This window comes from Taudactylus pleione, unplaced genomic scaffold (assembly GCF_031769625.1).
Source record: "Taudactylus pleione unplaced genomic scaffold, aTauple2 ptg000256l, whole genome shotgun sequence".
NCBI classification, from domain to species: Eukaryota; Metazoa; Chordata; class Amphibia; order Anura; family Myobatrachidae; genus Taudactylus; species Taudactylus pleione.
The window spans coordinates 24,380,082-24,404,281 of NW_028284658.1; the positions used below are offsets into that span (position 1 = coordinate 24,380,082).

Here is a 24,200-nt window from a genome sequence, read left to right on the forward strand (position 1 = left end):
TTGCTTCTGTCTGTCCTTTTGAGGAGCTTTGTTAAAGTAGAACTGCATTTAAAATATATAAAGATGTGTTACATATAAAGACCATTAATTATTCTCACACACACACACACGTGTAATAGTTCCTGTATCTTAACAGAACTTGATGTGTACGATTCTATTTACATTTTGTAGCTTGGTGCCAGCTATTTTTCTCTTGTCAGCTGTTCCACACACAGAGGACCATTTTCTTTGACTTTAATACACTTAAAGACAGGAAATCTGCTATGTAGAGGTAAAAAAAAATCTTCCACCATGCTGCATAAGATGTTTATTATTGCTGCCTCAAACCTTAAGAAGAGCCTTTGAGCTCAATTGTCTTGGAGTTTGTGTCTTCTCCCCATTTTCATGTTTCCTTCATTTTTATCCCATGAAGCCTTCTAAAAAGCATTATTGTTAGGATTATTAAAGGTCTAAAGTGAAGCAAGAAACATTCATTGCAGGTATTTCATATTTGTTTCACTCACTACAAGCGGGAGTTCTTAGCCCCTTGGGTCATGACCTAAAAACATTGCATACAATACCATGGTCATTTTCTTCATTTGCCATGTCTCTCTTCCCTCTTTAAGCCGTGCCTTGATCTTATTTAATAGATGGTATTCACTTATATAGTGTAAAGATAACTTCTGATTTTAGTGTTCATGTGACTCCGTGGGGGGTATTCAATTAGGTGCAAAAATTCTGCACATGTTGGCTTTTTCCTGCAGGCGCAGGATTTTTGCAATTCAGTTAGGAGCGAGGCTTTTTAGTTTTTGAGCAGCGGGAAGGTTTTTTCTGCTGTCCCAGAGCACAACCAATATTTCCTAAAATCCATATTTTTGGAAAAATGATCGGGAAATGCTCTGAGACCCCCGTGGCCGCCCACCTAATGACTAAGCAATTGGAAGTTTCCATTTAGCTTAATTAGTAATTTCGTACCTTCCGAAGCGCTGTCTTCATCCTGCGTTGGGCCCGGTCTTCTGCAACATCGTGTGTGGTAAGTGTAACGATGAAGGGGAGATGACCGGGAGCTATGGAGACCACTAAGTAACCTTTTTTCTCTTGCACCGCATGATTTTCAGTGCTGAAAACCACACGTGCATTTGTTTTTAAATTGGATACTGCTGGTATTGGGAGCGGGCAAACTCACGGTAATCCAAAATTGGTGATTATTTTGTGGTGAAAATCTTGCTCCCAATTGAATATGTGCCAGAGGAAGTCTTCTGTAACCACTTTGCTACTTGCAATCGTGCTAATGCTTCATCTGAAAAACTATCAATATTTTTTGAGTAGACCTGGAAATAGTGGAGCTATATAATGAGATCCCCATCAAGCTATAGCCTGGAAAATAATAGAAGAAATATTGTCCCTGAATTGTCACCATGTCCCTCTCTGCTTTTGGAGTGAAGTAATGGACTATAAGGATCCCTGCTTGATGAGGACAGGGGTCAGAACCGTAGATAAATACAATAGTAGTTTTTTGTTTTATTTATTTTTTCCTTTTGCGTTCAGTTATTGTTTTGAATGTCTGTAATGGTGACTGAAACTGAACGTCCCACTGTGGCTTTGCAAAGAACCCTTGCCTGAAAGAGTTGGTTTACACTCAGCTATACAATAATTAAAAAATATCTTAAGCTGGGTGCACACTATGCGATCTGTCATCCAATATATTGTTTAAATGCGGACTGTATAGTGTGCCTAATATGTTGTTTATTGAATCGTCCCATCTGCTGTGCTGCACATCAGATTGGACAATTCCGTGGCCGACGCTGTGTTACATGCAGCATGTAATTTGCGCTGTTATATGCCGGATCGTGTAGTGTGTATGGTGCCGCAATGTATTCTTACATCACATCGCTGGGTCGCACCATTGTATAGTGTGTACCCAGATTTAGTCCAAAAACAATGTCTTGTGTTGAGTAAGCAGCAGTTCAGTTGTAGCTGAAATAGATTACCCATGATGCACAGTATGCATGCAGTGAACTAGTCAAATCTTACCATCTGTCTTTAAGGATATGTCCAACTATAGAAGTATTTTCCTAACACATCCCTCTCCCCACAGATGTCAGAATAACAATACTGATTCTCCTCGTACCAGAATTTAGAAATTCTGCTGTTTTTAAATATTACAACTACAATAGGAGATTCAGCAATGCAAGTAAATCCTGGATGGCATCCTGACATCTGGAAGGTGAGGGGTTACTTGTAAATATTCCTTTAACTTACTGTTACTCAATTGCAGTGCCATCTTTCACCAGATGTGTGCAAATTAGCACCAAATCGTAACCTAAAAATCTGATATTCTAATTGTTTATCTTGCAATAATCAAATAGTGAGGATTAGTTTATTGCAAATTTGTACATACATGCAGAGTTAGTAAATAAAATTTTTTAGCCTCACCTACACAATCAACATTTGAGCAGATTAAATCTAGTTAAATTGAATTTGATCTATCAGGATGGAAAATCAGATAGATGTTTTCAAGCAATCTGGCACTTATGAGGTCACTGGCTGATCAGGTAATGAAGTTCGACATCATCATGGTATTAGATCATTGTAATATAGAAGATATCTCCATATGGGATCAGTATGAAATACTGACAGTCGGGATCTTGGTGGGCAGAATCCTGACAGGGTTTACATATCGACACTTGTTGGTTGGTTTGCTAACCCTCCCTCTTTGTTGCCTAACCCCCCCTCCCCCCCTTAGTGCCCAATCCTCCCCCTAATGCCTAGACCTATCCCCCCCCCCCCCACACCCACCCAACTCCGCTAATTGCTTTCGGCATCCCGACGGTCAGGATGCTGGCATCAGGATTCTGACCGGCACCGGTAAAGTAAGTGTCGCCATCCCGACTGCCGGGATGTCGAACGCATCCCCTCCATATATACTGCTTGACTGCTCGAATCAGTTTAGAGTGCTCTAATGCTATTATAGTGTAATAGGTGCCAGTATTACATAGAAAGCATGTCTGACCATTTGGGGACAAATCCAAGGTGTTCCTCTTATAATGTCTGTTTTTGGACATTATATATATTTGGATATATACTCACAGCCAAGGCTTAAAATAAGTAATTTGATTTTAATAAATGTAATATTTCAATGTAAACTACCAAAAACGTGTATAATACAATCTGTCTATCCAGTTACCAGCATAGTTGCTACAATAAAGAAAAACATACCTGTGCAAAAATAGTCGTTCCATATTTTGAAAGAAATACAATATTTACCTATATATTAAATATTTTATGTAAGCAAATGGGTATTCTAAGATTGTTCTCCATAGTCTTATATACAGGTAAATACAGCACATACAGTATTTTGCTATTGCTACTCTGAGTTTTAACTTTGCCTTGATCATTGCTGTATCAGTCATATAGTAGTATGCTTATGGCAACCATAAGGATAATTTAGTAATGTGCAAAAGCTAAACGCATAAGCTGTTTTATTATGTCATACGTCTGCGCAAATGTACTTTACACATGCAACAATATTCCAGTTGACCTTGTCAGAACATGCACAATGTAGTGAAATATTGTACAACTACAACACAGACAAATCTATTAAATTTGAAGACAAAAAAATAAAATGTATCCAATCTGAATTCTATATCATTTCATTGTATCATGGGAATTTGATAACATATCTTTCACATACAGTAATGTTTGTGTTGGTATCTTTTAGGCTTCATATTTATATTATTTATTCAGATTTTGGCAGTTTTTGTTAGGGTTTGTGTAAAGGGACTAGAAGATTCTGTGAATACATGTTGTTACATTAGCCCAGCCAGCCATGATTTCTCCTGGATGTAGTGAATTAAGCTCTACATTGTATGGGTGTGTGGATCGCACAATTTTTGTATATACCAGACATTGCATAATATGTAATCAATATATCAGATAGGTGCAAATGTTTAGGCTTTTTAATTACCATAATAGAGATCTGTTGGTACAAACTAGACCGAATTGAGCATTAGGAAAATTAAGCCTGAAGGTGTGTATCCACTAGCAGATAGTGGAAAGACTATACGATTACAACATTGTAATCGTACAGTCGTTCCTCTTCCCCTGCAGTGCCTACACTGAGTGATGTCTTCAGTATAGGCACTCTCCCTCATCCCTGAACATGGTCAATATGTCGTTATCGGCAGATTGACCTGCATGTTCAGGCGATGATTGATGTTGGAAACGACTGGCGGGAGCGCACATTGTTGGTCGTTTTGTGCACGATTAATGAGCGATTGAATGATATTGTTATTATTCAATCGCTCATTTTAATCGGCAAGTGGATACCTGCCTTTAGGGTAGGAGTGACAGAGAGTTTACTTAAATAGTATGTCTAACTTTTATTTATTTTTTCAACAAAATAAAATGAACAGGAGGATTTAAACAGATGGTAGTGCAACTATGTGCTGTTTTACAAGGAAAGCTTAGAGCGTGTTTTGTGTAAATGTGGCATGGCTAAAGTGCCTGTCAAGGATTAAGGCAGAGTTTTCCAATTCCAGTCCTCAGGGACCCGTAACGGTGCATGTTTTACAGATCTCCTAGTTGGTGCACAGGAGCATTCAAAACTGACTGGCAAATTTTGTGCAAATTCCGCTGTGGTGTCATTTGTGTCCTAAGGAAATGCACATACCGGTAATTGCTAATTTGCCCAAGACTTTGGGGTGACTTCAGTTAGCTGCAGAATGACGTAACGTCTGAGAGTCTGCTTGTAGGATCTGGAGGTGCGAGCAGAATTCTACCGAAACTGCACGAAAAATGAATAGACAGCTTGCGTGTAATTGAATTCAGACCTATATCTGATTTGAAAGTGTTATATTGGTAGGTAAGACTTTACCTACTGCATTTTCAAAGTAAAATTTCAATAAGCAAACTGTGAAAACGACAAATATTCCCAGGATACACTTGCAATGTGTTGTGTGTTGCATGGATGTAGGAAATTATTTCAGCAGAAGGTTTATTGATTATCGCTCCATCCCAATCATGGATTAATTTGCTGTGTGCCATGTAAAAGCACTTAATTAGCTTTGTGCTGGCAGAATTAGCACACAAAGGCCAATATTATGGACATTACAACTGCATTTGGAGAGTTGAAGGAAACCTGTTGCTCCTTGACAATATTGTGGTCACCTATGACCCATGTTGTCTTTGACACTTTCATAAATGTTAAATACAGCACTGATATTACATATACAGACTACATCATGAAAAATAGTTCACCAGCTGTACCATATTTAAGCTCCAAATTTCACAACTCTCTTCTCTTGTAAATTATTCCTATTATTGGGTTGGATAAATGCATTCAGCTAGCTCCCCAAAATGTCTGCCAATAATAATCCTGTATATTTTGTCCATGATGGAGATAGTTATGAAGTAAAATATTTGTTATTCTTCAAATTATTTGTAATTGGGACACCCCTATTTAGCAATGGACATGGTACATTACCCTGGGGGTAAAATTAGCTCAAGTAGCAACAGTGTTTGTGTGTGTTGTAAATGAGCTAAACACGGTCTACTGTCACTGAAAATAAGAATCTGTTGTAACAAATCCATCAATACAGTTAAGCTGGGTACACACATTGTTTAGTGTGTACCCAGCTTAACTGTATTGATGGATTTGTTACAACAGATTCTTATTTTCAGTGACAGCCATGCGACCCGGCTCCCGACAGGTCGACATAACGGGCAATCTGTACATATTGGGCGATATAGTGCCCGACCGCCCGATATGCCGGACCCCCCGCGTAGCGCTGCATGGAATCGTCAGTCGCATCGCCTGATCTTACATGCTGCACATAAGATCAGGCGATGAGGCTGACGACCCCATGGGAGAGCGCACTACATGATGTAGTGCATACAATATTACACATATTTTAACGATTTGTCCTTCCGATGTGTCGGAATGAGCCAATTCGTTAAAGATATCGTGTAGTGTGTAGGGGCCTTGAGTGTTAAAAGACTTTAAACAATTACCAATTTAGCAAAAACAATGATTAAATAAAAGACAGTGCTAGGGTAAGGTAAAGTTCGGAATCCCTTTAGAAGATATATTTCCAATATAAGGCATAGCCACAGCAAAGGCATTGAGACAGGGAGAAGAAAGCTCACTTTATCATGTTGAGGGCATTTTCCTGCTGTCTGCATGATAAACTATAATTACATTAGAAAAGAGTGAGGTCATAGTCTTCTTTGATGTTTTTGCATATAAAAACATTGGTTCTCACATGTCTGGTAGAGTTCAAAAGGTTTTACTAAGTGAAACGCTGATTTTGTTTTGTGTGTGACAGTTTAGCTCTAGCAGGTGACTTCTATTACAGTATGTGGATGTTATTTAAAAAGCTACTGTCACTTTTACATAGAGGCAGCCTTGTTGTAGCCTGAACCAATAACTCATAAATATCAGTCTTGGAGTATGCAAGGTGTTGCCAGTGGCTTCTAATAAATTGATTGTACGTGCATGAATATTGGTTCAGTCTGCAAAATGGTTTCCTCTGTGTAGGTGACAAATACACTCAAACATATCTATATTATAAGCGAAAAAGTGTGTGTGTGTGTGTCTCTTATATGCACGGCCAGAGTTTTGTACCTAGCGCCACCAAATTTGGCATGGTGGTGCAGTTTGACCAGGATTAAGTTTTTGGCTATGTTTTAAGTTTTCAGAGACATGGTGTCCACTAAGTTGGCTGTGCAGTCTCTGAATTGAAATTTTGGTTTAAGCAAGTTGGCACAGGATGTCTTCCATTGCCTAAAACTGCGCTGATCTGAAGGCACAGGCTGATATGTACCAGTAGGGGGCAGGCAGAGCTCCAACGGAAGAGCAGTGAGTCGGAGGATCAACTGTCACACTGCACCTGTACTGACAATTACTAATTTCCTCCAAGCACATTTTCATATGCCATGGACTCCAATGATTTCTGATTTGCAGTGATTTCTGAAATCAGTGATTTGGGAAGGTATACCGATTTCTGCCCTGTAAGTCACACTGCTCCTGATATACCCCATTCCAAATAGTCAGAGAAAATGCTTGCCTGCACTGTCCTTTTCTCCTAAATGTAATTGTTATCCAGGTGTAAATGACGTCTGTGTTCCTTGTCAAAGTTTCTCCCCTTTAGTATACCACATTCAAACTAAGTTTAGTTCTTTTGACATTTTAGCCTGCAAAAGGATAGATGGGTCCTTTTCAAGGCTTAAAACCATTTCAGCAAACAGTGGGATCCTTTCAAGGTTCAATGTATTGGGGTTATATGCAAGTACAATGTGAAGGTTGCAGATGGACTTCAAGGCCCATTCCTAAACCTGGGCAATGCTGGGTATCCCAACTAGTGCAGAATAAGCAATATGGCAGCACCTGCTCATAATAAATGTAAATAAACAAATAAAAACATTCCCTCTGTAAGTAGTTGTGTCTTTTAACTGAACATATATTAAATTAATCCAATATATAGAACAGTTTTGTTTGATTGGATTATCACTGCATCCTATATGCTAGTACTCTTTAGTACATCTTTCTAAAGAGTCATATATAATATTTGTTTTTGTAATAAAGTAGTGGACTGCCTGGTTTCTTTGTTTTATTATGTTCAAATGTATCAGAAGGCACACACTGTAGATTTTAAAAACAATAAATCTGACTTATTAAAAGAGTTAAAATCTGATCTTACAGATGGCATCAACGATTATGTATTAAAATTGCAAATATTCAGTAACACAAAGGTGTTGGCGCTGATGAATCTAGTATAATACATTAAAAGCAATGGCCTGATCGGTTCCTGCCCTTCTATAGTGCATAGCTCCCACAGAGGCATATGACTTCATGTCCACTGTCACACAACACTAGGCACTGCTGTAATACTAATGAGGAAAGGCTGAATCCTGATGAGCACTTTCATCTTTTGCTATATTAGTGCCAAATAAAGAAGAATCAACTTTGATACAATGTCCTGTCTGCTCTCTATTCCGCAGTGTGAATACAATGAAAAGGAATAGCTATGTAGGGCAATATAAAATTCTATATGTATATATCCACTATCATTTCACATTACATTATACAGTGTTGCTGTCCTATAGCTACACAAAGCAACATATTTTCAAGGACTTCTCCAATATTTGGTATGGATCTTGAAGCAGCGTACATACATAACATTGATTTAAGTTACTGCTAGTTACTCATAAACATCCCATAAGACCAAGTTTGAAGCGAGCAACTTTTGTTTAGGATCTACAATCTGCCTGTTATGAGGACAACAGTTGAACATAATTGTACTTCACATTCATGGAATATTATCTACAACAACCTCACTCACACCTTCCACATTCAACTTGGACTAAATCTCATGTCGTATTGCTATAGCTTTATAGTATAATGCACATTCATTGTTAACCATGGCTTCAAGCAAAAAAGCCAAATGGCAAAAAAGTGTTGGCGGGTGACTTTCCAGATTTTGTTTTCTGAAGAAGTCCAAAGTGCATGGTCATGTAACTCACAGTCTAAACAGAGAGAACATCTAACCAAAGCCAACAAGCTGTTCTAGTATATTGTCCAGTGAACACTATGCCTCTCAATGGCTCCTCTCACTACAGACTAATAATGACTTGAGGAACTCTGCCATATCTTCTTGGAAACAGAAACACAGCTAGGTGACACACAGAATATGAAGACCTCCATTGTCAAACAGAAAATCTTAATAAGCAGCAATGGTCCATGCCACTCATTTGTTGGATAGAGTCTATCGGGCCAGGAGTCTGTTCCTTTGTTCTGCAAGGTGCACAGTTCGCTCTTGGTACAATTCCACACAGCAATCAAAATCTATTTTGCTGAACAAGTCCATTGAGGTCATAGTTTCAGGGAACACAGAAACAGAGGTCCACTGAGGTAGTCTGTTCTTTTTCTCTAATTATCTTCAAGTGTTAATTGTCTTTGAAGGCTTTACTAAAAAAAAAAATAATTAGAAAAAACAAAAGTGAAATGGAGGCTTTATATATGTAACAATGGCAATATCAGAATTTAGCCTTTTACACAAACTGCATTACTATTCTATATAACGCTCCGACGGCAGCCGATTAAATACATGGAATAAATGACACCTGATATTCTGTGCCATGTTTATTTTCAGAAGACTACTTGCAGTGCTATAATGTGACTAAGAACAACCAGAGGCTTTATCCTAAAATGTCTTCATATCAAGACCCAGCTGGAGACCGCTTATTATCAGTGTGAGGAAGGCTGAACAGTTGCTCCTCAGGCATTATCGGTGTGAGGAAGGCTGAATAGTTGCTCCCCACAGCATTTGGAGGTTATGGTCACTCAGAGTAAGGAGAGGCTCCTTCAGGGCTGTTCTTATTACGCTCACAATTGGAAAGTCTTTCTATGCTATTTACTGGATCGCCCTAACCCATGCCTATAGCTGCATAATGTACAATGTATCTGAGCATAAGGCTTTCATAGCCCTGAGTAGTCAGCAAGACGAAGCTGCAGATGGCTCACTGTACCACTTCTTCAGCCTTCCCCCTAAAAACCTGCTGCTTCCAACATTTTAGGGGAAAATGTATCCTTCTAAAGAGAAGAAGTGAAGTTGTTGCCTATAGCAACCTATAGATTCTAGCTATCATTTATCCTATAAATTCTATCAAAAACAATAGCGTTAATCTAGTTGCTATGGGCAACACCCCCACTTGTCTTCCTTTAGAAGGACTGATAAATGTGTGTGATATCAGTCTACAATGTATATGTTTTGCTTTCTATGTTTCCTGTGGTCAGTAAACTTTATCAGTGTCTTATGCTAGGCTTGGTTAGAAAGATTGTGGAGTTCTGATGTTCAGATTAAACTATCCGGCTATGCCTTCCCCTGGTGTATTCTGCTGTGTTGTCCTATTCAGGCAGCATAAGAACTCACATAATATTACACAGTAAACCTTGACCTGGGTACACACTATGCGATCCGCCTTACAATATATTGTGTGGATGGTATAGTATGTATGCAAACGCACGTGCACACTGGTAGTTCATCTCATCGTCCCATCGGCTGTGCTGCACAGCAGATGGGATGATGCAATGAACAACGTCATGCTGCTAAATGTAGCATGGAACGATATACTGTGCAATCGTACACCGGATCGTGTAGTGTGTACGGTCAGTTTTCACTGTTTCCTCATTAAGGCAGGGTACACACCTGAACGATTTGTAATCGTTCCGATTTCCTATCCAATTTCCCTTGAAGGCAGAACTTCCTAAATTGAGCGTACACACTGTCCAATTTCGCATAAGATTTGACGATTTGTTGAATGTGGGCTGATCGTCCGGTTGTCCGTACACACTGTGCGATTGGCACCTTACCGTATGCGTTATCTTATGATTGTCTGTGCTGCACAGACAATCATAAGACGTCGCATACGACCAGCGGGAGCGCACAATTGTGCGTACACACTATGCGATTTACACGATTCATCGTTCCAATTACCTTAATCGTGCCAATATCGTCCTGGTGTGTATGCACCTTAAGTTATTTTAGGTGACACTGGGGCAGATGTATGAAGCATGTAATTAGTCATTTCACATCAAGAAATGATAAGAACCATTGAGGTAGATGTATGAAGCAGTGAAAAGAGTGGATCAGTGGAGAAGTTACCCATGGCAACCAATCAACTGCCTACTATTTTATAGAATGTACTTGATAAATTCAACCTCAAAGCTGATTGGTTGCTATGGGCAACTTCTCCACTAATCCACTTCTCCACTCTTTTCACTGCTTCATACATTTACCCCAAGGGTTCTTACTCTAATCGTCTTGAGAGCTTTCCTCTTGATGTGAAATGGGCTATTACAAGTTTTAAAAACCTGTTTCTCATAATGTAAACTGGAAAGTTGTAGTTTATTTAACCTTAAGATTACCTTTACTTTTCCTTTATCATCCTGGTCACATGCTTCATTGTGAAATCCTCCTGTAGTTATCTGAGGCAGAAGAAAATATATTTCAATGAATATTTCACCATCTCACCGTACAGTCGTGACTAACCGCAATTTTACATTTACATGACAACATGAGATTGAGGAGTATATTTACTAACGGGCAGTTTGTCAAATCCAGCGATCATCTGCAACTTTGATTGATAATTTTAAAACAATAACAGGAATCAATGCTGAATCAGGCCATGATTCCTGTTGGTGTTTAAAACTGTCAGTCAAAGCCATTGACGATCGGCTGCTTTAACAACCCTCCTGTTCGGAAATATACCACTGAGTCTATAATCTGTATTTTGTAGATGTGTGTAGTATGTGTAAAAGGGTTACTGCGCATATTTTTCATCCAGAGCATTTACTGTCCACATCCTACAAGGTTGTATGTTTAGGTAATAATTTGTCATCCACGTTGTATCCTAAAACCAAGAAAAAATAACGGAAAAAACACCCAGCACTAGTGAAAAAAGGGACAACTTGCAAATCACACATAAACAAGAAATAAAAAAAGGAAGAATGCACTAATGCAGTGGTTCCCAAACTGTGTGCCGTGGCACCCTGGGGTGCCTCGGGTTGGTGGTCCATCCAGTAACAAATAAAATTATTTTTAGTCAGTGTGATGGGCAAAATCACTGCTGGTGGCTTCTAATCAAAAAATATGTGGACAAAAAGAACCACTGCACTAATGGACAAATTTCCTAAAATATTGGTGCAGTCCAGGAAATTTGTTCATTAGCGCATTCTTGATTATTTTTTTTTAAATATCTTAAAACCAGTTACAATTCTGTAACTGACTAAAATTGTCTCATTATTTCTCCGAAGAGCCAGAACTTTCACTGTGGTTCATGAAGATAAAGTATTGCATAAAGGTAAATTACACTTTAGATGTATTCTAGAGATTTGAAATATTAGTTCTATTATAACAGTGTACCCCTTGTGTCTGAGAGATATGCTCTTCAAAATTCATTTTTTGTTAAAATGTATCTATCACCTACACACAGTGGAGACACAATGGATGTTGATGCTGAACCAATATGTGAGTGCGGCTTATCTATGTACTAGAAGTGATGCATGGGGTCCAGGCGCACATAGTACTTTGGTCCATCCCACAAAATGGCTCCTTCCTTGTGTCACAAAAATAAAGTGTATGACACAGTGGCACCACCTAGATAAATAATTACGTCATTACACTGTATCACTGTGTCCTAATTATTATGTGCGTCTTTGGTCATAGAAATGGGTCTTTCTATGCAGAATTTTATTTACTCATATACATTGATATTTTTCTGCAGCTTGGTCCTTTTCACAGTAAAATAATGGGAGTGAATTGCATAATTATATCCCTATAGGTGTCCTCGCAATATGCCTAAAGAAGCTTAACCCAAATGTGTTCTTGCTATTGAGATCAACAAGATACAATGGATAATGCACGTCTAATTATGTTATACTACCAGTCAGTCAGTGCATTCTCTACTCACCATTCTAGTGACATCTCCTGAAAATGTGACCCCTTTGTTTTGACGCTGTTCCTGTGAGCCCGTACTGCTCCCTCCAAGTGAATTCTTCCTAATTCCTATCAAATGAAATGTAAGAATTCACTTTACAGAAATGTGAGTAGACATTAAAATAAATCAGATGTTTTTTATTGATTAGTATTTGCCACAATAGTAAGAAAAACCTAAAGCATGCGACTGTCCAATTGTACTCAAGGAATAGGCCCTGACTACTTACAGCAGGACAACATTAATATGGTGTGTGTAGCAGAGTTCAGTAAAATACACGACCAGAAGATCACCATCTTGGCTATCTGTTTCTGTTTCGCTATATATTAATGGAGATGTCCACTGGAATCTATGGCCCATATTCAATTAGATGTGAAAAGTCGGAAACTTTTTCGGCTATTTTACTTTTCGTCGCATTCGCCTGTTTGAGACGCAAATTTGCGACATGCATGTCCCCGCGATTCGCCATATTCAATTGCAGAATAGGCGCAAATGCATAACAGGCGGAAAGTACTGAATAGATTGGGGGAATCAGTATGTACCCAGAAATAAGATGCACTGACACTGGGAATGATTACAGATGTGTACTATTAGCCCTAATAAATGTACTTTGTGTCCTTAAGTTGTGTTAACAGCTTTCTAGAAGCATATTTCTAAAAGTGGTGAAGAATGATAGAAAACAGTATTTTTTGTGGAAAATAAATAGTCCAGTCAAATTTGGGGTACTTAAAAATGGGTGCTAGCATATTTTTGTGTCTCTAATGTGCACTTTTAAAAAATGTGAAATATACACCTGCTGCATGCACCTGCAATCCTAAAACACCTGCCCCATTCATACAGCCCCCCAACAAACCTAATTTCGGTACTTTTCATCCTTGTCCCCCCACTTACTTAATTTCCTTCCCGAAAATGACACGTCTTTTTTTTGGGTGTTTTTCGAAGGTTATTTTTTTAATTTGTTCTTTTGGGGTGGGGGCGGGGGGGGGGGGTTGTTATCCAGAGGGTTCTGAATCAATTCCCCACATTTGCAACCCAAAATATATTTTGCACTTTTTTCCATCTGCCATTCAATGGAGAAACTTTTCCGCCTGTTTCAGTGCATTGAGTTTCCGCTTAGGCGAATTGGTCCCAGAATTGAATTTGGAGAGAAGACAAACAGGTGAAAAGTGGCAATAGGCAAAACTTTTTCGCCGATTTCGGCTTTTCGCGGCTAATTGTATATGGCCCTATATGTGATACTTAGATCAATTCCTATAACTAGGGCTAGTGTGGGTCTTATCTCCTTGTGAGCATGCTCTTAGGGTGCTTACCAGTTGCTGGTAGAAGCTCTAATCTCTGCAAGCTGTTCCTTCTGGATGGGTTGAAGCTGCCCTTGGATAGGCGCCTCTGACGGCTGGACAGCATGGCTGCTGGAGACACTATCCCTGGCGGAGGCACTTTCCCCATCTTATAATACAACTCCTCAATCTCTTTCTTCTGCAATGCTTGTAACACCTGCACTTCAGACATGTGTCTATAGAGGAAAACAGTAAGGATGCCAATTATTACAGTCAAAATGTAATAAACATAAAAATACCATAGGTGTTAACTATACCATGACTAATAACTGGTACCCTGTGGTTGGCTTATGAGATATAAAATCCTGTATGAACAGGTACATTTTGTATCCCTATGAATTAAAACTCCATATTGCATATATTGTCAAAGCTTAAATGAGTCCGCAGCCAGTAATAGCAACAGAATTAAACATGATTATATTCTTAAAAAATGGTAATTACATAAACAATTACTAGGAAAATGCCACATAATATACAAATCACTTCCCATTATCTGCAGTTCAAACTACTCTGATTTTTACATCCATCATCAACTCCTCCCCTTCATGCATCTGACATTGTCTAAAGATACATTCCCTCTCCTTGTCACCTGCCTGTGACCTGTGCATTGTCTCCTCTCTTCCCACAGATGCATAACTAGGAATTATGTGGGCCCTATAGAAAGATTTTACTTTGTCAAAAACATACCCGACCCAGCAGCAGAACCCATAGCAGCTTCACCTCATGCTATATATAATTAATGCCTTTATACACCATCACAACTTCTCCCGTGCAACCCATTTATATAGCTCCTTACACTGCCTAACCAGACTCTACCCCAACCTTCAATCAATCAAACGCACCATCAAAATCCACCTCTTCGCTATGGTCTACCCCCACCTGATACTTTTCCCTCTGCATGTTCTAGTTCCGTGTCCTTTCTGGTTCCCACTAGCTTCTATTGTCTCAGCGTTGCCCTCTCCTTCTAGTCTGAAACATACCTTCCAATTCTGAGACATGCAAACTAAGCTCTACCCCAGTCCACCCAGACCAAAGAAAGAGCACTTGAGAAAAAAACATTGTCTATATTCATGTATAGCTGGCCATAGACTGCAAAAATAGTCTAATCAGTGCACCTCCATACACTGCACGATGTATGGTGGTGATCGGACTAGTTTAATAAATGAACCAAACAATCCAGACGATTTTTCAGTCATTTTCAGGTAGTGAACAATTATCGTTCAGTTCTATACACTAAACGGTAATCGTTCAAGCCAGTTGTTCGGTGTGCTGGTTTGCATGATTATTGTGCAGTGTATGGCCATCTTAAGCCCCACTTGTTTTTTGTGGTCTGCAATTAGGGATTGACCCACCAAAATCAGGACAGTGGAGAGCTGTAAGCTCTCACAAAGTGTCCTCTCAACTCTCAGTTTGTGAGTGTACCTCCTTTGTCAACCTCTCATGTACTTGTGCTGATTTTTGTATGATTTGTAACTCAGACTGTCTAGCACTAAAGAGCTTTGTGGAGCCTTACAAATAAATTATGATGATTACCATCCACTTCACATAAAAACAAAGCAAAATATCACTAGTAATAAAAACTTTCACAATCTATACTTATTCAACAGTGTAGCTTATTGCTTCCTTTGCCTGTTACAATAATACACACTAAGGGGTCTATATACTGGAGACAAAAATGAACGGAGATAAAGTACCAACCAACCAGTTCCTGTCATTTTTCAAACGCAGCCTGTGACATGGCAGTTAGGAGCTGATTGGCTGGTACTTAGTAAATAGACCCCTCAGCCTTGGAGAGAGATAAAGTGGATGGAGAAAAAGTACCAACCAATCAGCTCCTAACTGTCATTTTCAAACGCAGCCTGTAAAGTAACTGGAGCTGATTGGTTGATACTTTTTCTCTCTTTGAGGCTTAGTACATAGACTCCTATGTCTGGTATCTGAGAAGAACACTGAACTTATGCTACAGAGAAACCAAACCTGATGCAATATATTTTGTCAAACATGGCAAAATTAAGATTTACTTTATTAGGTAAATTACTTTTGCCTAAGCTGTTGAAGCTCCTCAAATATTTCCTCATCTTCACTCTCTGTTTCATCGCTGCTGAGATAGGTGATCCCCCTGGTGTAGTGCAGCCAGACCTGAACTGTGGAAATCTGCTGGGGTGTCTTCTCCACGTTTTCTTCCCCACTTGAAGATCTGTAGTCTACATCCTTCACATCAGAAGCTCCTGATACTCTAGTGATGTCCACAGCATTTTCCCCATTCATAACACTGCCATTTTGATTTTGGACATTGTTGGAGTTGTCTTGGCAGCCATTTTCAGCTATAGTGTTATTGTTCAGGATACAAGCAGAGATATCAGGTATATCTACTTTTTTGTCCATAGCAGTTACGCCATCAACATGGTTTCCATTCCCTCCTTGGCTGTAGTCCTCAGTTTCTGAGCAGCTGAGTTGTCTGTTATTATCCCAGTCTGTTGTGTTCACGCTTGGTGTAAGTCTCTCAGGTTCTGAGAAATTCCCCTCTGTACCCTCATCTGTGCTAATGTCTGTATCGGAGGAGGCCGTTTCATACAGCTCAGGGGTGGTGTCTGACCTGTGGGATACCTCAGGGCTGCTGTTTAAAGACCATGATGTATTACTGTCAGCAAGATCCTTTGCAGCTGTAACTTGAAATCTCCCTACAACTTTCGGTTGTGTATCTAAGTTGACAAAAATGGAAACAAGGTGAATGTTTAATATAGTTATGCTTTCTTTGGAACATTATTTAATTGTGAAAATTAAGTAATCATCAGGCAGCACATGTGGGCAACTTAACATCATTCAGCGAATGTGGGGAATTTACCAAATGACGAGTCTAAATTAGTGGTTTCTATTTTGATGGTAAATTTAATAATGATAAAAGTCAGAATATATATATTTTACAGTGCACACTATTCACAGACGGAACACCTAAGAATAGCCCACACCCATAAGTAGACACATTATTTATCAAACTAGATGCAGAAACTAAATGGAAATAACCAGGTGCCAATTAGGTATAAACTGCATTTAATTAGAGGATTATTTCATAAATGTGATATAGCTCATTTTGTTGCAGTTGACTTATTTTACGTTGTGTTGTGAAAGCTCAGATTGGCTACAGGTATATCTAGCATTGTGAGTGCGCCAATGCTGCAATGGCCTTAAATCTGGTCTACCCTGGGAACGCCCTCATGCTCTGTTTTGATTACAACCTTGATTATCTCATAATTATATGATCGTCTACAGTTTGGTATATCCCTTGGAATTCTTTAAGGTCCAAAGCCGGATCATTCATGAAGGCAACCAGTGAACAATGAGGGGCCTGGGTCACCCAATCTTGTTTAATGTGGGGTTTTTTTTTTTTTTTTTAAATGGAAGGGGGCCAAAACCAGTAACTTGCCTAGGGGCCCATAAGTTTTTAATTGGACTCTGATTGGCTCTGTTCAATGTTCTTTCTACACAGTCCACACATAACTTTACATAATGTATATTCTCTTTCTACGCTCAACCTACTGACTCAAGGCCAACATTACTGTGTGACTGGGTCATATAGACAACTAAGGGGGTCATTCAGACCCGCTCGTGAGCGGCAGTGCGCTCGCAAGCGGGTCGATGTTCCCCCACTGCGCATGCGCACGACGGAGGGAGCTCCATCGCTCCGGGTCTCGCACCAAAGGGGGCGTGCTGTCGATGTTGATTGACAGCACGCCCCCTTTGGTGGGCGTGCCGGGGGCGTGCCTGACAGATGGAGGCGTTCCCATGGGAACACCTACCGTCTGGGGCCGGCCCCACTGACATCACTAGTGATGTCCGTGGGAGTGATTTTGGCTCTGATAGAGCCAAAATCACTCCAGGGCTTGTGGCAGCGAGACCCTACCGCAGGGTCTCCGTCGCAAGCCCGATGGTCGCGATGGTCAAGACCATCGCGACCATCATCATGGACGCTCTCTATAGCTGTGGGTGGTAACCCACAGCTATGCGAGTGTCCATGAGGACGCTCCAAAAAAAGGTAGGAGGGCCCTGATTCAGAGCGAGCACTCTGGTCAGACCGTTCAGCTCTGAATCAGGCACTAAGAACCTATGCAATCTGGCTAAACCATTTATTTCCCTGCTGTAAGCATGCGAGCATGTCTGCTATAACCCAGTGTTTTTTTACTATTGTTTTGTTCCCATATGCTGGTGCCATATAAATAGCTGTTAATTAATACATATAAGACAAACTATATTGCTGTAAGTGAAAACATATGTTAAGTTTTTACCTTAAATTAGCTGTGTAATGTGTAGTTGTGTGTACAGTGGCTGACAGATACATTCTAAGTAGATTTTTTTTCTCACACATCACGAACAAAGCCCTATCCTCCTTTATACTGAAAACTGCAAGCACCCAGCATGAATGTGATCTAATTGTGCTGTAGGCATATGGAGATTTACATGGGTTGGATACGGGAATCCGGCGCCCGGGATCCCGGTTGGCAGAATCCCCACAGGGTTAGGATACCGACACAGGTCGGTAAGTATCCTAACCCTAACCCTCCCTCCCCACAGCCTAAACCTATCCCTTACTCCATAGTGCCTAAACCTAAGCCCCTCCGCAGTCTAAACCTAACCCACCCCTCCTAGTGCCTTACCCTCCCCCTAGTGCCTAACCCTAACCCTCCCCCCAAACCCGACTACTTAACGTTAGAATGCCAGCGCCAGGATTCTAACTGGTGTCGGGATTCCAGTGCCGGCATCCCGACAGCCGAGACTGAAACTACATCCCATTTACATGGCTGATCTGGAAACGCTGTATTCCTACCATCCTCCCTTGTTACCTCTCATAGCCAGGTGACAACATGATCCCCATTTAAAATACTTCATGCGATTGTCGTGACTTACAGACCTAGGGGCATATGTATCAAGCTGATTTTTACATAAAATTATGCAGAAACAGCAGTTTCTGCATAATTTTATGTATCGATCCTATGTACTAATAGCGCAATGCAGGATATTTCACAGAAATCTCCGGCAAAGTGCTAATTAGAACTTCAGATCGCAGTACCCACTATATTATTAATGGGGACTACGATCTGACCCCTATGAACTAAACTCCAAAATGCAAAGCTTTTCGGAGTTTAGCACCGGTAGTTTACACCATCAGATGGTGTAAACTACTGGTTGTCTATGGGGTCTCCAGGGCAGGAGGGAGATCTTTCAATCTCTCCTCAGCAGCCCCCGGAAGCTGACGCTGTGCGGATGTGCAGTGTCAGCTTCCCCTGGGGAAGTCTTTCATTTCTGTGAAAGTTCTAAATGCCGGGGATATACCTCGCGGTTACCGCAACCTGAGTCCCAGTAGCACATAGCCGGGATATTTTTATTAAAAATTAAAATATCTACCGTGAGTTGGACCGTTAATATATAGACCCCTTAGTATGCAACTCACTATAAACCTCAACCTTCAATTTGTGTTCCACCTGAACAACAGCCCACAATCATATTTAGGGATCTATTTACTAAGTGTTAGGAGTCAGAGTGAAAAGTGATAATAAAGTGATAAGGTGCCAGCCAATCAGCTTCCAACTGTCATTTTTCAAACACAGCCTTTGAGATGACAGCTGGGAGCTGATTGGCTGGCCCCTTTTCACTTTCTTATCACTTTCCACTCTGTCTCCTATCCTAACACTGCTTAGTAAATAGACCCCTGTATGTCAGATATATTGGACATCTGTTTTCATAGGATCCAACTACTGTCTTATAGAATATCCACAAATAAAACTAATGACAGTAAGAAATATATAGACAGAGATTACATGAAACTTACCACTAGAAGAGGCACTTGATGGCAAAGGACTTGGCAGATCTGCAGGTGAAGGTGGTTCACAATGAAGAATGATGGGTTGTACCTTGAAAAATAAAGACAATGCCATTAGCAATACACTCCTGTAAAGCTTAAATAATGGCAAGAAAATTGTATGGTAGAACTATAGCGAGGCCAGCGGTAATTGAAGAATGAACCGTGAGTTAGACTGAAAACTCCTTTCTTCAATAACTATTTAGAAGATGTTATTATTTTGTACTTAACCCATATAAGGTGAAATGCTGTCAAAACCTCATTGCTTTCTATATCATAGCATCATGTTATTTCTGCTTTAGCTACCTAATATGTCCTTCCTGGAAATATAAAGTGCCATTTTGTGAGCTGAGACAATACTCATGAGAATACTGACTGCATCCTCTCATTTCACAAAGACAGAGACATTGGCAAAATGTCTCAGTGATCTAACTAGTTACTTTTATTTTCCTTTAATTTCTTATAAACTGTTCAGGAGTCCACAACACATGTATGCATTAGCTTTTATCCTGGAATGTCATTCCACTTTTAATATGTGGTCTTTATGTGAATACCATGTTTGTCATTTTCCAATTTGACCACTAGGTGTCACAAACATGTCATAGGTGTCCTTCGACTTAATTGTTGCAATATTGCAAAATTAATCACGTTTTACTGATTTTACAGATGTTTTGCAGTCCGAGCATTACAAAATACTTTTTTCTTTTTTGATATTTGTTTTAAGTTTTTCTGAGCCATATTTTGAGCAATATTAATTTAAATCAAAGGTTCATCATTTTGATATTATATTGGTAAAAATGACATTGACCAAGAAGCTTAACTGTCAGTAATTCCATGAGATCAGAAGAATGTGTGATAGGTTGGTTCTGAATGGCAGCTATTTTCGTAATCCTGTTTGAACGTGTTTTTTTTTTTTTTTTTTTTAGCAAAACAGTATACAACATATGCCATTAAAATGTGCAGCTTCATGCTAGTTGTACTCCAATCATAATACACATCCTATATGTATCATATATGCATTAAAATCACATTATAGGGCCTATTTACCTTTTACCTCAAGATCATGCAGAAACTGCATTTTCCGCATGATTTAGGTGTCGGAGATATGTAAGAAAAGTCTAGAGTAGGAGATATCAGAGATCTCTCTTCTATTAGGCTAAATAAGGCTTCAGAACATCCTAATTAACAAGATCCAAAGCTTAGCTTTTCAGAGCTTGACCCCGTTAGCCAAAGCCACCTTGAAACCTATAGGCTATATTTTATATTTTCAAAAAGGGGTCCTTAGGATGATTTCCGTTATGGCCCCAAAAAACTAATAGGATCACCCTCTGGTAGAATACGCTATAGCAATCATCAGATATTAGCCAGAAGTGTAACACAAGTTTAGCAAATTAAAGTGAATTTATTAATGTTTGCTATGGGTTACACTATATTTGTGATTATATTAATGTTTGCTATGGGTTACACTATATTTGTGATTATATTAATGTTTGCTATGGGTTACACTATATTTGTGATTATATTAATGTTTGCTATGGGTTACACTATATTTGTGATTATATTAATGTTTGCTATGGGTTACACTATATTTGTGATTATATTAATGTTTGCTATGGGTTACACTATATTTGTGATTATATTAATGTTTGCTATGGGTTACACTATACTTGTGATTATATTAATGTTTGCTATGGGTTACACTATATTTGTGATTATATTAATGTTTGCTATGGGTTACACTATATTTGTGATTATATTAATGTTTGCTATGGGTTACACTATATTTGTGATTATATTAATGTTTGCTATGGGTTACACTATATTTGTGATTATATTAATGTTTGCTATGGGTTACACTATACTTGTGATTATATTAATGTTTGCTATGGGTTACACTATACTTGTGATTATATTAATGTTTGCTATGGGTTACACTATATTTGTGATTATATTAATGTTTGCTATGGGTTACACTATACTTGTGATTATATTAATGTTTGCTATGGGTTACACTATACTTGTGATTATATTAATGTTTGCTATGGGTTACACTATACTTGTGATTATATTAATGTTTGCTATGGGTTACACTATACTTGTGATTATATTAATGTTTGCTATGGGTTACACTATATTTGTGATTATATTAATGTTTGCTATGGGTTACACTATATTTGTGATTATATTAATCTTTGCTATGGGTTACACTATACTTGTGATTATATTAATGTTTGCTATGGGTTACACTATATTTGTGATTATATTAATGTTTGCTATGGGTTACACTATATTTGTGATTATATTAATCTTTGCTATGGGTTACACTATACTTGTGATTATATTAATGTTTGCTATGGGTTACACTATATTTGTGATTATATTAATCTTTGCTATGGGTTACACTATATTTGTGATTATATTAATGTTTGCTATGGGTTACACTATATTTGTGATTATATTAATGTTTGCTATGGGTTACACTATACTTGTGATTATATTAATCTTTGCTATGGGTTACACTATACTTGTGATTATGCACAATGTTTATTACTTTTTTCTCATATACACTTACAACATATAGGGTCTGGTTCAGAGTTGGATGCTGTGGAAGCCACAGTTGTAATTTTCTGTATAGTCGCAGCGATGGTAATATGCAAATGCTAGTTTCAGCCTTCCCCTTGTGTACTAGTGGGCACAGTGCAAGCTCTGAGATTCCCACTTTCAATGCCCGTGGGCATTGCAACTCTACTGGTGCTGAACACTCCACCATTAGTGCATGATCCCGTTCACCATAGATTCTTGCACCAACCTATGGCTTGTGCAAGATGTTTGTGGCCCGATATTAGGACTGATTCCACAAGCCTGATATATCAGACACATCTATGATTTTACCTTGATTTTGCCGGTGATCTTATTTAATAGGAGTGAACACTCTGATCAGTGGTGTGGGGGTGTTTTGGAACCCCCAGAAGGTTTCCTTCTCCCCATCCCCACTCATAATGCCCACACTCACATACTTTACTTCCCCACTGGTGACACCCTTTAATTCTGAATGCAGCCTGCTCAGTGAGAAGAGCTGGGCAACTGTGTCAGTCTCCTGGCATCTTCTGCTGCATTCTGTGAAGTAAGGTCTTCTGTGTGCATTACAACATGGCAATGTATCCCCAACAATATTCGGTTGTCATTAATGCACAATATTGATGCAGGATCTTCGATTGTCCATACATATTTTGCTCTAAGTGATCTACACATAAGGAATCCTCTAGTACACACCAATTGAAGTGAGACTTCTCAGGCATAGATTAAGACTTCTCCAAAAGTTTGCAAAACATTGATTTACGTTTATATTGCATGTTATTTATAGGAAGTCAGGGCTAGTATGTATGGCATACAAAGGGAGTTATGTAGCTAACTGTCGCAGTATCTCCAGTGCCATAGATGTCTGATGCCCTTGCATGAAAATTTAAGGTAAATTAAGTTGTTTTTCCAAAATAAAAGGCTATGGGTGTATTAAATATTTGCATATATTATGTTGATTATAAAAGTGACGTCGCTGAGGTGTCTAATGCCCCAATTACTAAATCCTAGTGACTTTTTACTACATGTCAAGCAGGGCCTACGCAATGCAGTCTGTGGAGTAAGCTTTGCGGGTGGCGCTGTGCTGGAGAGACATCCTCCCCACTGCTTACTGTCTGAGCACAATGTACAGCTGCACTCATTGCGCCTGTGACAGGCAGGCTGAGGCAGCCAGTGCAGCAGTGTCATGGACATGCCTGGCAGGGCGAAACTTAGGGGTGTTCTAAGTGGCTGTGGACATAAATTACATTTAAATTTAGGCAGATCGGCGACCTGTCTAATGGGTGGTCTAGACTTCAAACGGACCACCCATTAGCCAGATTGCCGATCCGCCTGAATTTAAATGTCATTTATGTCCATGGCTGCCCAGTCAGGAACTGATTTAATTGCCTGGCATTGCCCGGCTCTGAGCGGGAGGAGCTAGTTCATACCCTTGCCTTGTTAAGTTGTTATAAGCAGCACTGGTAAGTGTAAGTCTGCGATGGTAAGTGTAAGCCTGTTGCTCCGGTGAGGTCTTACAGACAAGCAATGGCTCGTTACCAGGGAGAGAGTAGATGTACCCCTGGGAGATGAAGTGGGCGGACGCTGCGGGCAGACAGCCAGAGTCTTTCAGTTACAGACAGGAGTAGGAGTGAGCCGTGTCCACTGGATAGCTTTAGCGTATATAGCACCTACGCGTTTCGACGTCTCATGGACATCTTTTTTCATCTCCCAGGGGTACATCTACTCTCTCCCTGGTAACGAGCTCCCTGGTAACGTGCTCGTCTGTAAGACCTCACCGGAGGAACAGACTTACACTTACCATCCCACTGCCTAACAGCCCACAAGGCAGGACGACTGACACGGCCTCGGGCGTGACATCAAGTTCCTTTATCGGTAACTCCTGCAGCTGGAGCTGCAAAGCGGCACGGAGCCGGGCCTGTCCACCGCCTCACCTGTGATCCCAGGAATCTAAAGGA

The 24,200-nt window shown here is 39.6% G+C and overlaps 1 protein-coding gene across 1 annotated transcript in view; it reads right to left on the minus strand.

Annotated features, from left to right (window-relative positions):
• Window positions 1-7,411: 7,411 nt before the first annotated feature.
• Window positions 7,412-24,200, minus strand: part of WNK4 (WNK lysine deficient protein kinase 4) — a 261,150-nt gene continuing 244,361 nt past the window's right edge. Inside the window, exons 16-21 of the mRNA XM_088480754.1 lie at window positions 19,636-19,717; window positions 15,850-16,513; window positions 13,785-13,987; window positions 12,451-12,545; window positions 10,907-10,966; window positions 7,412-8,947 (exon numbers count right to left, since the gene is read on the minus strand). Of these exons, the coding sequence (XP_088336880.1) occupies window positions 8,945-8,947; window positions 10,907-10,966; window positions 12,451-12,545; window positions 13,785-13,987; window positions 15,850-16,513; window positions 19,636-19,717 (1,107 nt within the window). The 3' untranslated portion in view covers window positions 7,412-8,944. The remainder of the gene's footprint in view (window positions 8,948-10,906; window positions 10,967-12,450; window positions 12,546-13,784; window positions 13,988-15,849; window positions 16,514-19,635; window positions 19,718-24,200) is intronic.